General features: G+C 42.5%; 1 protein-coding gene across 1 annotated transcript in view; it reads left to right on the forward strand.

Annotated features, from left to right (window-relative positions):
* The window catches only part of GEMIN5 (gem nuclear organelle associated protein 5), a 20,669-nt gene extending 4,296 nt beyond the window's left edge, over window positions 1–16,373 (forward strand). Inside the window, exons 7-28 of the mRNA XM_064162001.1 lie at window positions 289–448; window positions 1,040–1,252; window positions 1,952–2,037; window positions 2,497–2,591; window positions 3,194–3,330; window positions 4,487–4,560; window positions 4,939–5,120; window positions 5,224–5,363; window positions 5,786–5,957; window positions 6,154–6,381; window positions 6,855–6,968; window positions 7,738–7,866; window positions 8,466–8,561; window positions 8,858–8,995; window positions 9,606–9,753; window positions 9,869–9,988; window positions 11,320–11,530; window positions 12,154–12,411; window positions 13,292–13,454; window positions 14,045–14,618; window positions 15,040–15,136; window positions 15,793–16,373. Of these exons, the coding sequence (XP_064018071.1) occupies window positions 289–448; window positions 1,040–1,252; window positions 1,952–2,037; window positions 2,497–2,591; window positions 3,194–3,330; window positions 4,487–4,560; window positions 4,939–5,120; window positions 5,224–5,363; window positions 5,786–5,957; window positions 6,154–6,381; window positions 6,855–6,968; window positions 7,738–7,866; window positions 8,466–8,561; window positions 8,858–8,995; window positions 9,606–9,753; window positions 9,869–9,988; window positions 11,320–11,530; window positions 12,154–12,411; window positions 13,292–13,454; window positions 14,045–14,618; window positions 15,040–15,136; window positions 15,793–15,948 (3,691 nt within the window). The 3' untranslated portion in view covers window positions 15,949–16,373. The remainder of the gene's footprint in view (window positions 1–288; window positions 449–1,039; window positions 1,253–1,951; window positions 2,038–2,496; window positions 2,592–3,193; window positions 3,331–4,486; window positions 4,561–4,938; window positions 5,121–5,223; window positions 5,364–5,785; window positions 5,958–6,153; window positions 6,382–6,854; window positions 6,969–7,737; window positions 7,867–8,465; window positions 8,562–8,857; window positions 8,996–9,605; window positions 9,754–9,868; window positions 9,989–11,319; window positions 11,531–12,153; window positions 12,412–13,291; window positions 13,455–14,044; window positions 14,619–15,039; window positions 15,137–15,792) is intronic.
* Window positions 16,374–16,382: the final 9 nt, after the last annotated feature.

Genomic DNA, 16,382 nt, shown 5'->3' on the forward strand with positions numbered 1-16,382 from the left:
AGTAGTAGAAAACTACTATTTGTCCCATAACTTGTCTGATAATCCAACTGTAAGTTGACTGCTAATGGTGCTAGTTGTGGGTTTGCCCATTTAATGGGAGAAAAGCAATAAATCAGTTTGCAGTGTGTTAGCTATGGATGTCATTTTGTAGGGCTGTGTTTGTGTGTCTCTGCACATGTAGTAGATGTGCATCTACCTGCACTTCCAGTTTGTATTTGTGTGATACAATATGTATATAACCTATATTCTTTTTGAAGTGGCCAATGAAGTACACACTTCACTTTGCAGGGGAGAACTGCTGCTGTGGGATTTGACTCAGCCTGGAAAACGCAAATGGACCCTTCTAGGATCTTCAGAAGGACAAAACCACTCCCGCATTGTGTTCAATCTGAGTCCTGTAAAGCATCAAGACAAAGAGCTTCTTTTATCCATTTCAATGGACAGAGATGTAAGAACCATTTATGGTACTAACACAAAAATAGCCTGTATGCTTAGACAGAGTAAGGCTATCCCTTTTAAGGCCACCAGTTTTCTCCTAAAGTGGGTTTACTGTAGCATTTTCTAGCACCATTGCTTAAAATCTGTTTGGAGCACAGGTTGTGTATATTTGTGTTAGTTTATAAGCTCAATCTCTTACCGTGGTGCAGTGAATGGTTGTGACATTCTGCACTCAACAGTAAGCACCTAACAAAGGGAGTTTGCCATCTCACTTTCCTGTATGCTTCATTTTGAAAGGGCCTACTTTTTTTCCTTAACTTAATTGTACAAAGTATCTACTAAAAATAGTCTTCTACAGGTAGCAGCTTCTACTTTGAAGTCAGAAAAGGGACATAGTATCAAAATACCATCTTTTTTGTCTATTCAGTTAGTCTTCCAACTACTGCAGCCCTGTCTGTGACGCAGTCCTGTGGGTGTAGGTCACACACTGTTGTCCAACCTTGACTTTGACCCTGAGATTTTTCACCTCAGTCATGTTTTGTTATTCCTTGTTTTACCAGTCAGTACAATAATCTTTCTTTGTTCCTTAAATACTCTTCAGGTGAAGTGCTGGGACCTCTCAACTCTTGAATGCTGCTGGAGCATGCCCTCACTTGGGGGATTTGTCTATAGCCTTGCCTTCTCCCCTGTGGACACAGGCTGTCTTGCCATCGGTGTTGGAGACAGCATGATCCGGGTGTGGAATACTTTGTCCATGAACAATATCTATGATGTTAAAACCTTCTGGCAAAGCATAAAGTCCAAGGTTACAGCAGTAAGTGTGCTTTCAATTCCTTTTATTCTCTTGTCTCTTTTCCTCCTCTTGCTCTGTTTTCTCTCTGAAGAATATTTCTCTTTCACTCTGAAAGTGCTTTTTCCCAACTCAAAATCTGTAAACCAGGTTGTTCCTTTTGAACTTCATTCATCTTAGAATCTGGCAACGTGTTTCCAGACTTTTTTACAGCCCTAGGTGTTTATAATAGATCTAATGAAAATCATCTGAAGTCCACCTGACTGTTCATTACATTCTTCACTTTTATCCTCTTTGATGATTTTGTGCTTCATCCACGGTTTCTCTTGCCCTGCTAGGAAGTTTGATACACACAAAAGCCAGCATAGATGTCTTCAGATAGGTAGCCAAAGGCTACTGCCTGGTAAAATTGCAGGCAGAATTAAAATGTGGTGGTTGATCTTGTGCCCACCAGAAGTTTTCTTACAGTACTACAATATTTTCTGCTTTTACTTTGTAATGGAGATATAGGGCAGTACTTAAATCATTTTAGCCCATTTCATCTCACCCCCACAATAGCTCATAGGGCAGTCTGTAATACTCAGAGGGGTCAGATCAATTGGCTGGATAGTTTGGAGGGTGGGTATAAGAGATGGTGCTTCCTTATCAGCTTCAATGTTTTCCTTTTATTCATAATATAGAAAGAAAGTGTCCAGCATGAACTTCTTTCTGTTTTGCTTGTAGTTAGCCTGGCATCCAACTAAGGAAGGCTGCTTGGCTTTTGGAACAGATGATGGAAAAGTTGGCATATTTGACACTTTCTCCAGCAGGTAAGAAAGTAACTTTCAAATTCATTTTTGCCACATCCTGCTGCTATGTTCCCATACTGTACAGTTAGACAACAGCAGGATTAAAATCAGGCAAACAGTTGGATTTTCAGTACATCTTTTCTTTGCATTTTGACTGGTAGCTTCTAAGGTAATCTTACTCAAGTGATATCTCTGGGAGGTCATCAGTGAAGGAGAACTTGAGCCAGAAAGGCATCCTCAGAAAATGAAGAGCAACAAGCAGGTTCTAGTCATCAGAACAGTTTGGTTGTGTTTCCAGTAGTGTCCTACAGGAGATGTTAAGGAAGGCTTGGCTGACTCACTACTTTAGCATGTTATAGCACCTGGTGTCTGTTTTCACCCCTGGAAATATGTTGCTTTGCTGGTTTGATTTTATTTCTTTATATTTGTGTTTCCTCTGCTGAAATCTGACTGTTCCTGCTTCCTTACCTTCCTGCCCAGTGCTAGGAATAAGCCACCTCAGATCTCCAGTACTTACCACAAGAAGACTGTATACACATTAGCCTGGGGACCTCCAACTGCTCCTCTGTCTTATGGTGAGTCTTCAAGTACTTTGTTGCAAAGTTGCAGAGCTCAAAGATGCCATGAAATGGAAAAAAAGAGCCCCATTTGCTTGGTGCCAGTCCTTTCTAGCAGCTAACAATTCATTCTGCTCAAGGAATTGTTCACAGTCTTGCAAGACAGCAGAGCAATCTCTTCTAAGTGTTTAATTCTAGTAGCTCCAGGAAGTAGGTGGGAGTGGAGTACCACACCTCTGCACTTACGTCAGGGTATTACAGGCAGTAACTGTCATATCCAGCCTGGGTTCCTTTGCTCCAGATGTTTGTTTCTGCGAATGGAACCAAACAGAAGAGCTCCATTAGCTTTTCTCACACAACTTGATTTTTGGTTTTAAGTGCTAAACATTAAAGGGAATGTTAATGCTTGCAATGACTGTCCTAAGCTAAGGAGAGATGTATTGATAGAAATGAGAGGTCCTTGCAGAGGTTAGTGAGGAATTTCTTCCTACCAGATCACAGGCAGTCAGAACACATACATAGGCTCTTAAAATAATGTTTTGATTTATAGGGGCAGCAATGAGTTCTGAGGCTGATGAAAAACACTATTTTGAGGTTTTTCTTTTTTCTGTGTTGGGTAGGAGGAGAAGGTGAACAGCCCTCTGTAACTTTATATAGTTGTGCTGGGGAAGGTATTGTTTTTCAACATAACCCCTGGAATCTCAATGGAGAGGCAAATGACATCAACAGAGTTATCCGAGACACTAATTCGATTAAAGTGAGTATCATTTTGGAGTGGTTTTTAATGGCTTCTATGTAGTTTCTAAGACATAGTTTATCTGCTTGCCTCTGAAAAGGCATCTTTTTTTTCTTCCACGTGGTACACCTGCTTCTGGTATCAGTTACTTAATTTTCTGCTGTTTAGTTTACATAACCAGCAAAGTTCAGTTGAAATACAGGCTCTGTTTTTTTCAAGCTGTGTGTGGCTCTTGAACATAATTAGTTCACAAAGAGCTTTCCTGTTTCAAAACACTTCAAGTAATGCTCTGAATAACATCATAGCTTAGATCAAGTGGTGGACATGGATGAATTAACTATCTCAACTTCAGTTCTCTCCTTTCAAACTTTAAGACAGCCATCATTTTCACAGTATCACAGTATCACCAAGGTTGGAAGAGACCTCATAGATCATCAAGTCCAACCCTTAACCACAGAGCTCAAGGCTAGACCATGGCACCAAGTGCCACGTCCAATCCTGCCTTGAACAGCTCCAGGGATGGCAACTCCACCACCTCCCTGGGCAGCCCATTCCAGTGTTCCCACTTATGCTGCAGAGTGGTTGGTGGTAATGACCATAATAGCTTCTCAAGTATGATCAGTCATTTCGTAGCTAAAAGTACAAAATAAGTGAACTGGTTTAGATTTTGAGTTGCTTTAAGTCAGCATATTTCAGCTGAAGGCAATCAAATTGTATTGATTTTTATCATTTGGGTTTTGGCTTCTTCCTAAGAGTAGAGGACTCACTGGATTAAGAGACTAATGCCACAGGCAGTGAGGTGATCTGATTTAGGCATCTAAATTGTAAGTAGCTTTCACCTCAATTAGAAAGGATAGAAATAATTAAACTTTGATTTCTCTTGAATTTGCTTACAATGTCTGGAGCTGAAGATTCAGTATCAAGGTCCTATTGGAATCCAGACAAATTTTCCCTGAGAAATGTCACTGAACTCATAAAAATAATCACTGGTTCTTGCTTCAGTTCATTCCTCTTCCTGCTCAGGCTTATGTCACTGCCACAAAATGCAGTGGACTCTCTTCTGTGACTTGCATTTCTCAGACTTAATTGCTACACTGTCCAGTTGCCAGTCTTGCTCTGTCAAATGCACATGAGAGATTTAAGAGTCGTTGGCAATAGTTGTGTCTTCTTTCTACAGCACAAACTGCCTGCACGTACAGAGATCAGCTGGAAACCAGATGGCAAACTCTTGGCTCTTGGCAACGAAGATGGGTATGTTTCCCGTGTAGTTTAAGGCTGTGTTTGTGCTGATCCTGACTACAATCACTGTAGTGAAGCAAAAGTACTTTCTGTTGCCCTGGGTAGTCTCTGTCCTTTCACTGCCAATATATTTGAACTGTGTTAATGCAGCATTCATTGCTGTTATTTGCATTAGCTGCTCTTGGCATAGAGGTTCTACATCATCATGTTACATTATTTTTCAAGGACCCACTCATGGTTGAAACCATTTTTACTCATGGACTAAATGAAGGGTTTGAGAAAATAAAATCTCATTTATTTAGCTGTGTTTCATGTTCTGTTCTTCTGCATGAGCAGAAGAACAAGAAAATACTCATTTTCTCTGACTACACTATTCTTCTTACATTTCAGCTCCATTGAAATATTTCAGCCACCAAACCTGAAGTTGCTCTGCACTATCCAGCAGCATCATAAACTGATTAATGCCATCCGCTGGCATCATGAGCATGGGAGCCAGCCAGAGCTGAGTTACTTGATAGCTTCAGGCTCAGTCAATGCCATTATTTATGTGCATAACCTGAAGAGTGTCATAGGTAACAGTTTGAAGATTATATTCCCAGTCTTGACATCTTGGTTTGGTTAACTTCTGGTTTGTCTTGCTGGACATACTTGATCCTTTTCTTTTTTTGCTTTCAGAGAGCACTTCAGAAACTCCTTTGACAATAACAGAGCCTTTTCGAACTCTGGCTGGGCACACAGCTAAAATCACAAGCCTTTCTTGGAGCCCCCACCATGAGGGAAGATTGGTGTCTGCTTGTTATGATGGCACTGCACAGGTATTGTCCCACAGCCACTCAAAAGTGTATTTCTTTTTATTTCAAATCATTACTTTAGAACCAAGCCAACTAAACAGCAAAGCTTCTTTTGTGAGATAAACTATTGAAGTACTGCAGATTTACCCTTGGTAACCCTTTCCTGGTTCTGGATAGCAGGTACTCAGATGTTCTTGCACCTTGCAAGTTGATTTATAAGTCCATCATTATTTTCATATGAGCACCTTTGGATCCTTAAAAATGAAAGATGTTATGCAATTGTGCTGATGCAAATAAAGGAAGCCCCTTGGCTTTTCTCCATTTGCATGTTGGTGCAAACTCCCTACAAGAGAAATTTCTGTACAAGTGCCAGTCTCTGAAAAGAAAATGCATAGGGGGAAGATGAGACTTCCTGAGTAACTGGTTTACTTTCTTGGTTTTATAAGGTATGGGATGTTATGAAGGAAGAGCCACTCTGCAACTACAGAGGGCACCAGGGCCGACTACTGAGTGTCCAGTGGTCCCCAGTGGACCCAGATTCGATTTACACAGGAGCAGATGATTTTTCAGTTCATAAGTGGCACATCTCAAAGCAGGAGCATACACGGCCTCCTCAGGGTAGGTATATTCAAGCAGTGAAGCTGGAGCTGGGAAATAGAGGTTTGCCATGTTGAAATGGTACAGTGAGTTCTTAAGTTGAATTCAAATCTGCCTGTTTGGAAACAATCTCTATCTTGAGGGACAGACAGCTACAATATAATATGCTAAAAATCTCAACAGATAACCTCAGGGTAACTTTTGCAACCTTTTACAGGCAAAAAGAGCATAGAATGGGAGAAAAAAAGAAGTATGCAACCAAAAGTCAAAACTAAGAAGAAGAAAAAGCCTGTTGAAAAGAGTTCAGCCAGACAGGATCCAAGTGATGCCATGAATGGAGATGAGAGCATGAAGGAAATGTTGCCAGAGGAAAATGGAGTGTCAGACCATGAAGGGGAAAAAGAAGCTCAGGAGGTGGAGGTGCCTGATAAAGTCTCCATGACTGGTAATAATCAAATCATCTTTGTTCAATGGTTCCCAAGCAGTTTAGCCCTCAGAGCATCACCAAGTTTAATATTTGCATGCAGATTTTCTCCTGAGATGGTCTTGAAATAGTTCATTTGAAGGAAATACAGTTCTGGAATAAACTCGTTTAGGTTTAGTTGTCTTTAAGCAAGATTCTGGCCTGATGAATAAATTGACAGTGTTGGGCCATCATTTTTGTAAGTGTTGCCTTCTGGTGATTAAATCTTACAATGCTGGTGGATCTCAGTTGGTGTCTGTTGACATCTTGTTTAGCTTTCTGATTGCTTTATAATGCTGTTTTAATATTTCCTTTCCCTAAAAAGCTGTTAAGTTCTATGGCAAAGCAAAGCTTGGTTTCTGTGTATTTCAAATGAATAAGTAATAGAATGTGAATGTGTCAAGCATTCTGCTATGGGCTTTTCCATGCATTGTTTCTCCTTTTATCACCTCCAGTGTCCAGGGATCCATCTTCATCTGCATATGATTATTCTTCATCCAGCTTATCAAAGTCTTCTGTTACCCAGAAAGCTGCTCCTGTGAAAAAGGATCCATCTAAAGAGAAACCAAGTTAGTATGTTTCAGGGACTTTCAATAGTCCTGCCTCATGGCAGAGTTTCATGATCTAGGCTTCTGTTTGGCTGCAACCTCCCTTCCTAATATGACAACAAATTAAGAGTCAGAGAAAGAGGGAAGCTTGATTTTAAAGTCTCTTGGGTGTTTTAATGCTGCTGCTTTTATCTCTTCTGCTTGTCAGGTAAATTGAGTAGTTGTTTAATTTGGGCTTAGGTACTGCCTTTTAATTGCTAGTTTAATGCTAGGCAGGATGGGCAGAAGAATATGCAGTATCAGAATTGTTCTAATAGAGATTGTATATCGGACTTGTCTGCAACTACCTGAAGGGAGGCTGCAGCCGGTTGGGGGCGGTCTCCTCCCAGGCAACCAGCAGCAGAACAAGGGGACACAGTCTCAGGTTGTACCTGGGGAGGTGTAGGCTGAATATTGGGAGGAAGTTCTTCCCAGAAAGAGTGATTGGCATTGGAATGGGCTGGCCAGGGAGGTGGTGGAGTCACCGTCCCTGGTGGTGTTCAGGAAAAGCCTGGATGAGGCACTTAGTGCCATGGTCTGGTTGATTGGCTATGGCTGGGGGATAGGTTGGACTGGATGATCTTGGAGGTCTCTTCCAGCTTGCTTGATTCTATGACTTAAGCATTTATTTTCCTGTGTGAGGAAGAGGAGGGTTCAGAATGTGTTGCAGAGTTCTGCTGTAGGAGACACTTTTAACTGTGCAGCAGTGACTAAAATGTGTGGGATTTTTCTTTCCTTATTTTTTTTAAAGCTCCTGATGCCTCTTTGAAGAAGAGGAAGCCTCGTTCTATTCTACCCTGCAGCACATTCATGGATCACAGGTCAAAAGATGAGATGCATGAGGACTGCTTGAGGCTGGCTGCATGTCTGAAAACCAAAGGTATCAGTCTAAAAGTGAAATATTTGGAGGGTGGGTGCTCTAAAGTGTTCAGAAGCATGTGTCCAAGGGCTAGGCTTTGACCACTAAGCATTTATTGTTTGGTTGGTTTGGGGTTATTTTAATCATTTATCAAACTGTGTGACTAACTCTGGTCTCCTATCTAAGTTGTTTTGCAGTGTTTCAATGCTCTGTACAGACCCCAGACTGGTTTTGAGTAGGATCCTATGTTGTGGAGATAGTGTCAAATTGCATACATGCAAAGTGGTTTTCACCTTCAAAATCTAGCATGGGCAGTAGAAAATAAGCCATAAGGGAGATGTTTATACTCTCACAGTACTGTTCCTTAAAGCATGCAAAGGAACATTCTGTGTTTGGTTCAGAATAAATGTTCTGCACAAACATAGTCCTTCTACTCAAACTGAGATGGGAGTTCACAGTGTTGAATTAACACTTAGAGTTGTTAAATCTGTACAGGAAAGAACATAGAAGGTGGAGGTACTTACCAGCAGTTGAGTGTAATGGAGTGGTGCAGTGACCTGGCAGGGCCCAGTTCCCAGTCTTGTACCAGATCTTAAACTGAATCTTTTCCTCTGGTTTAGATGATAATGAAGATGTGTCCCCTGACCTCAAGGATCGTGTCCACTTGGGGCTGTTTGCAGACAGGGCTTCTCTGCACAAGATGATTGATGTGGAAGGCAAGTTGAATAATGAATCCACTTTACAGTATGCTCATTGTTAACTGTTACACTCAAGGAGAAAGCTACCTGAGAAAAATGCTTGCATCTACTGTGGATTGAAGTGCAGGATTGAGAATGCAGTACTGTGTGAAAAAGAAAGACATCTTTTTCCCCAAGTTGTTTTTACATCTTTCAGATGCAAACTTACAATACTTCAACCTTGAATAATCTCACTAGTGCCAAGTTATTTTGCTGTGTGAAGTAATGCCACTGCACTCATGCTGATAGGAAGTTCCTGTGTTTGCTTCCAAAAGGAAAAAATCACCTGGAGAATGGGCATCCAGAGCTCTTTCAGCAACTCATGTTGTGGAAAGGAGATATGAAGGGTGTCCTCCAGGCAGCTGCTGAGAGGGGAGAGCTGACAGACCAGCTGGTAGCAATGTCACCCATGGGTATGTTTGTTCTTCTAACACATAAGTAAATGGACTTAGCTGCCAAAGGTAGCTTTGTTCTGATTGTTCTGGATTAGAAACTCATGATTGTTCCTGACAGAGAGGAAGTTGATTTTAACTGCTTGATAACAAAAATCAAATATAAAACATGTCCTATTTAGAATCATAGAATTCCATGATTCTATGATTTTGTGATTCTATGAAACACAAAACATGTTCTATTTATGACAAAGACATGAATGTTTCCACAAGCAGCTTTGGGCTGGGTTAGCAAGAAATAAGAGTGGTTTTCTTTGGGACTTCTTGAAGGAGCAGCCCCATCCTTCCAAGCACAGAGCTGGTTCTTTGTAATACGTAGCAGTTCTTCCAGCTTGCTGTTGCTTAAATATGCTTTTAAGCTGTTCTACTGGTACTGAAGTCCAACAGGTATGTTCAGGCCCTAGCTTTGTCCTGTCATATTGCCTCAGTGACTTAAGGTGGTTAAGAAGAAGCTAATCAGGGACAGAGAAGAGGTACCTGATGAAGAAACCAGTGACCATGCATGTTACCCCACAGTAATTCTTCCAGCTTTAAACCTCTGATTCCAATGACAGTGCTTTCTCTTTTGCAGTTGGATACCAGGCCTGGGTTTGGACAGTAGAAGCCTTTGCAAAGCAGCTGTGTTTTCAGGAGCAGTATGTGAAGGCTGCTTCCCACCTCCTGTCTATCCATAAAGTATATGAGGCTGTGGAGCTCCTGAAAGTGAACAATTTTTACAGGTTCTGTATATTCATGTTTAGAATTTGCTTTTTTTCTAATGGGTAGATTTTGACACTTGGGTTGACTTTTTGTACGTGATTAACCTTCCTGTCTGGTTTCTCTTACGTGCATTAGGGAAGCAATTGTAATTGCTAAGGCCAGGTTGCGTCCTGAAGATCCAATTCTGAAGGATCTCTACACCAGCTGGGCAGCTCTGTTAGAGAAAGATGGTCATTATTCCATGGCAGCCAAATGGTAAGTGGTGTACTGGGAAGAAGACAGAATTGGTCCCATGTCTGAACCAAAGACAGTTCTTGGTTTTCTAGTAGCTGAAATCTGTTAACTGGTCATTATTTTTCTAAGGTGCTTTCTAACCCTGATCTCAGTGGACTCATAGAAGCTCCAGAGGGCAGTTCAGAGAAGAAAGACCAAATGCCATAGTAAGAGTAGAGCCAGGTCTTTCTGTAGACATCACTGGGAGTCTTTGCAAACTAGTCTAGCAAGGCTAAGGTTAGGATGTATATGAAAAAGACTGTGTGACGTTTCTAACCTCACTGCAAATTTGCAGTGCAGCAGAGTTCATCCTGAGTTTCTTGAGGCTTTGACTGATATCCTTATCACTGGGTTATCCTGCCTTAACACTAGAGTGTTTCAAATTTGTTACTGCCAAAATCACTAATAAGGCTTGAAATATTTTGGCTGGAACAGAGTCCTTTAATGCTGATTTCAGTTTTGGAATTTTTGAGGGTGTTGATGGTTGTGAAATCCAGAGAAATGCAGTGAGGATAAACTACTGCATACAGACTTTGTCTCTTGAATCTATTTCTCATCCAAGCTGTGCATGGTGTGCACATCACCAGAAGTTTCAGTATGGGTTATCAGGCCACATGATTTTCCCTTTGTAGCTCTACATCAAATGAGGCAGTAAACTGTACCAAAATTTAGTGAGGCAAAGTGATGAGAGCTCCAAGAACCTGTGGAAGGTGCAGGTTTATCTTCATCAATGTGTTTGTGTGCCATTGGGTTGTAATACAGTCTGAATGCAGTGCTGCACTACTAGTTCTGGGCTCCTCAATTCAAGAGAGATGTTGAGGTGCTGGAAGGTGTCCAGAGAAGGGCGACAAAGCGAATGAGGGGCCTGGAACACAAACCCTATGAGGAGAGGCTGAGGGAGCTGGGGTTCTTTAGCCTAGAGAAGGGGAGGCTCAGGGGTGACCTTATTGCTGTCTACAACTACCTGAAGGGGCATTGTAGCCAGGTGGGGTTGGTCTCTTCTCACAGGCAAGCAGCAATAGAACAAGGGGACACAGTCTCAAGTTGTGCCGGGGATAGTATAGGCTGGATGTTAGGAGGAAGTTCTTCACAGAGAGAGTGATTGGCATTGGAATGGGCTGCCCAGGGAGGTGGTGGAGGCACCGTCCCTGGAGGTCTTCAAGAAAAGCCTGGATAAGGCACTTAGTGCCATGGTGTAGTTGACTGGATAGGGCTGGGGGATAGGTTGGACTGGATGATCTTGGAGGTCTCTTCCAACCTGGTTGATTCTCTGATTCTATGATTCTAATCACATTGATTTGCTTTTATTTCAGTTATTTAGGGGCTTCCTCACCCTATGATGCAGTTAAGGTGTTGGCAAAAAAGGGGGATGCAACATCCCTTAGAACTGCTGCTGAGCTCGCACTGATATCTGGAGAGGAGAAGTTGTCAGCAACTTTGTCTTTCAGATGTGCCCAAGACTTGCTGTTATCCAGGAACTGGGTGGGAGCTCAGGAAGTCCTTCAGCAACATAAAACTTTATTTGTAAGTCTGAGCATTTCCTCTCTGCTTTCTTTAGCACGGTCTCTCTCCAGATTAACTTGATGAGCTTCCCATCTGTCAGTAGTCCATGAGTAGTCCTTTGAGTCTCACAGTATTTTTCTAGAAGTTTCTTGCAGTGCTCTTACGAAAACCCATGTGCCTTTGAAGAGGCAGAGGGCCCCTCCAAGGAAGGCTTGTAGGCTCTGTGCTTGTTAGTTATAGGAGAGGTAGTAGAAAAAAGAGGGGTTTTTTTTTGTTGGTAGTTTTGGGGTTTTTTTAAGGTTATAATGGTGGTCATGGAAAGAATGAAGTGAAGTATTTGCTGTTTCCATGGAAGAAGCAAGTGAGCTGACTCTTAAGTTCATCTGCTGAAGGCTTCATCCAGTAATTTGGGTTTTGTGCAGTCTGAGAAGCAGAAGGCTCACTTGGCTTGTTCTGAAATTTCCTTCTGACCTCTGAGTCTCTTATCTGCATTGTTCTTTTAGTAGCTGCAATTGTGAAGCAGTCTATCACCAACAAGCTGTTACTAGCCAGCGTGTTCCTAAATTTGGCTACCTGCTGTGGTCAGGAAGGGACTGTTTTTCTTTTAGCAACAGCTCAGTGCCTTTTTGTTGTTGTTGTTCAAGGGACAAAGACTCGTTTTCTGCCTTAACGAACTGCTTTGCAAGTGCCTTAGTGAAAGAAATCCCTGTGACCGAAAGAGCCTCGTGCCTCCCTGTTACCACAGCTGGGAGCTGAACAGAGAGGCCTCGTTTTGGGACATGGTGATACAAGTGTGGCAGAATGTATTTGGCATGGACACCATGGAACAAATCACGTGTGCACGGGAGCAGCTGCACAGTATTGAGCATCCTCCATCTACCAGAAATACACACCCAAAGCAGGTAAATGGATTTGAATCTGCATGCACAGTAAAACTCAGCCAGTTTATGGTGGTATGCCAGCTCTTACCAGGGACTGGTAAATGCATCCTGCTGCAGGATGAGGCCAATGGGATGAGATTTAACAAGAGTTAAGTGCAGGGTTCTACACTTTGGCCACAACAATCCCAAGCAGTGCTACAGGCAGGGCACAGAGCTGCTGGAGAGCAGCCAGGCAGAAAGGGACCTGAGGGTGCTGGTAGATAGTAGCTGAACATGAGCCAGCAGTGCCATGGTTTGGTTGATTGGACAGGGCTGGGTGATAGGTTGGACTGGATGATCTTGGAGGTCTCTTCCAACCTGGTTGATACTATAATCTGGGAGAAGTAGTGTCCCAGGCAGCTGGGACAGCCTGTATAGCCAACAGCTTGTTTCTGTTTTCTGTGCCAGGTAACAACTGGTACATGGTGTTGGTGCTGAGCACTGAGATGTACTGGCTGGGTAGGAGAGGTCAGCGTAGCTGAGTAGTCTCAGCAGTGATTCAGGGTTATGTGTTGGGAGAGGCAGGGCTGCTGCTTGTTGAAATACCCTGGAGTTCAGAAGGTCCTTTTACAGCCTGGTGCTCCTGTAAACCCTCTCTCTGACAGCACCAAGTCACTGACCTCTCATCTTCATCCCACTTTTCATGTGTTAGTAGAATACATGCAAACATAGCTGCTGATTTTACAGATGTATTGTAAGAGTGCTGTTTCCTGCATGCAGGAGACAATGCACATTGCACTGTTGTTAAAATTGCTTTTGGTTAAGTCATGTGCTTATGGGCTCTTCCACAATAGTAGTAAGTAGTGTGTAATTCACACTTAGCAGTAAAATTGTTACTTGTGCTCTCTGGTGCTTCCTGTAGGTGCTTTTCCATATCTCCCATGACCTGACCCTTGCAGCCCTGAGTTATCAGACTGCAACCTGGGAAAAGGCAGTGAAAAGTATTGTTGGAGCTGTGACCCGCAGTTATGATGCTGGAAATTTCACTCTGATGCAAGAGATTTGCAATATCATCCTTCCTGAAGGTAAGTCTTTTCATGTGCATCTCCTGGCACCAACAGATTGGGGAATCTTCCTTGTGTGTCCTTCACTGTTAGGTGAAGGAAAGAGCAAGACGTGCCCACGTACATAGGAGTCCAGACAGTCCAAGGGCTGCTGGGCTATCAAAACTCCTGAGTGTGGAAGGAAGCTCAACAGTGTCAGCTGGTGTGGGTGATGTAGAAAATGAAACAAATCCCATTCTGTAAACGAGATTAGGACATTGGAAAGCTGTGTTCATCACACAGTCACAGTCCCTCCAACCTGCCCTTGCCTTCTTTCTCTGCAGAATAAACATTGATTTTGCATCTCTTGATCATGTGAATACTCTGATGTGTAGCCAGGGACCAAGGAATTTTGCTGTAGGTGATGAGAGCATGCAGTCTCATGCTAGCTAGAACAGGATATTGTGTTTAAAAATATGCCAAAGGTGTCTGCCTTTGTTTTTCTGCTCGCTGCACCACTCCGGCAGCATCTGAGTAGATCTCTGGTTGGGGCTCCAAGATTCATGTAGTAGGACTGGTCTTTTTCTTTGGAAGTCTCTATAAACTATTTGTAATCTTCTTTTCATTATTAGGCTGTGATAACCTGAGACACAAACTGGACAGCACAGATTCTCAGAGCATGGATGCTTGCAGAAGTTTAGAGGCCTTTGTGGCTTATGGACTGCTGTATGACCTGTGGTGGAAGCTACCCAAAGACTCTGTTGTCTTGCAGAAAGCTGTTTTGGATCCTGAGCCGTGTCCCAGTGAGCAGACAACTCTTGAGAGGGGTTATGTTTCAGGTCAGTTCTCTGAAGAAACTCCTGATCAAGCTGCAGTTGAGATGGATGAAAACCACTGCAACACAACTGAAGTTCAGAGACGTGAGGCCGAAAGGGACTCAAAAACTGGCTCAGTTGATTTGGTGGACAGGCTGTCGAAACTGAATGGCTGCAAAGTGCTTCTTTCAGAAGAGTTCGCTGCTCTACAGAACACCCAGAGAGATATAGCTGAAGTCCAGCAGATTTTAGCAGATATGATTCACCAGCATCAGCTGCAGAGGAACAATCTCCAGGAAAACACAGATGGAAACACCCAGGAAAGCAACCTGCAGCAGAGTTCAGAGACAGAATCAGACAAACCACACTCTGACAGCCACCAGATGAATGGGTAAGCTTTAGAACATGAGTGAATGGACTAAAAAGCACTGCTTTTAGTGTGTGGTTGTGCAGCACATTTCTTGTTTAGCTCAAATTGCCTCTGATCTCTGGCTTGTCACCCAGGGACACTTCATTTACAGTTCAGAAGTCTTGCACTTCCCTAGGGCTGAACTACCATGTACAAAACTTGCTACAGCTGAGTAACTTTCTCATATGCAGGGCATGTTTGTACGGTGAATAAACAGGGTAGCTTGAAAAGGGGACAATAATGAAAAGGACAAGCATGATCCCAGAAGTCTGCCTCTCTGTTTGGGCCTTTGGCAAGAAGCTACAGTGTGTAACTCTTGTCTGAATCTGTGCTCCCTGTACAGGAAGGATGCTATGCAGTCATTTGAGAAAGTTACTCATGACATTTGCTCTCTTCTTGACAGTAAAGATGAAGTAAAGGAACCAATTACACTCCCTGAGCTAACAAAGCAGCTTCTAAAAGCAAAGCAGAAACTAGCAGAATTTCCAGACAATTTAAAGGTAAGCTTTCAGAAGAGGTTGAACAAGTGGTTCTGGGATAAAAAAGCTTTTTGTAAGGGCAGCCTCATCATAGAATCACTTTCATACAGAAGGTAAGGAGCAAAGATTTTGCGATCCAAAGAAAACTTTGAGAGCAAACTGACACAGGGCATCAGATTAATGTTTTCCTTTTGAGTATTAACATTTTCCATGCAGTTGTAAAGGGTGGGTAAAGCCCCTGCATGGGAGAACTCGGTGGGATAGTCTATATCAATCTCTTCCATGCATTTTAAAAGTAATCCCTTGCTACTTAGAATTCTGCATGCAAACTCAGTTTTGATAAAGAGTGGAATCAGAAATTTAAGGTATAAAAGGGCCTTTTAATAGATGAGGAGCTGTAGGAACTACACATCACCTCTCAAAAGAACATATCCTAGAGTGTTTTAGACCTTCTGATCTCTAGTCTGCAATATAACTAATTGTAGTGATTATGCAAACCTGGTTAAACAGGAGCTAATGCACTGGAAGAAGAGGTAGAAACACATCTGCCTCATGAGTGTCTGTTCCAAAGACACTATAAAGCAGTGTCTGAATGCAGAGATAGCTGCCCAAATGGGTTGTACTTGAACAATTACAACTGAAAGAACAGACATCACCTTATGTTCCTTTCTCTGCAGGTCTTCCCATTCCCTGACGTGCTGGAGTGCTGCCTTGTGCTCCTCCACCTTGAATCCCAGTGCCCTCCTGAGCTGCACCAACAGGCACTGGATCTCCTCAGGAAACATGGCAGTGCTAGTACTTATAAAAAAGCTGGCAGGAGGTTCTTGACATGACGTTGTGAAACCAGCCTGTCTTCCTTGAGCTGCATGCAGCTACTTAACATCAAGGCTGTTCTTTCTTGAAGGCTTGTTTTGAAGGCTGTGGTTACTTTGGATAAATCTAAACTACTCACTTCTGGTCATCAGCTGCTTAAGATTGTGCTAGAAAATTGAAAAGCAGAAGGTTGTGGCCTTGAACTGTATGCAGGACTTTTCTACCAGTCTAACTTGTTGGAAGGTATGCTAATTAAAGCTCTTGCCCTTTCCATGTGACAGAAACAGTTTTGAGCAGTTGTCAGTCTTTCAGCAGTGAAGGAACAGTAGGACCTCAGGAAAAAAAATCAGTAGTTTCTGTAAGCAAACTGACCCTTAAGCCAGTATTGTTCTTTTGTTGTGAGTTTATTTTCCCTCCTTTAAATAAAGTCTTCTACCACCATGAACTGGCATTT

This window comes from Pogoniulus pusillus, chromosome 22 (assembly GCF_015220805.1).
Source record: "Pogoniulus pusillus isolate bPogPus1 chromosome 22, bPogPus1.pri, whole genome shotgun sequence".
Lineage (NCBI taxonomy): Eukaryota > Metazoa > Chordata > Aves > Piciformes > Lybiidae > Pogoniulus > Pogoniulus pusillus.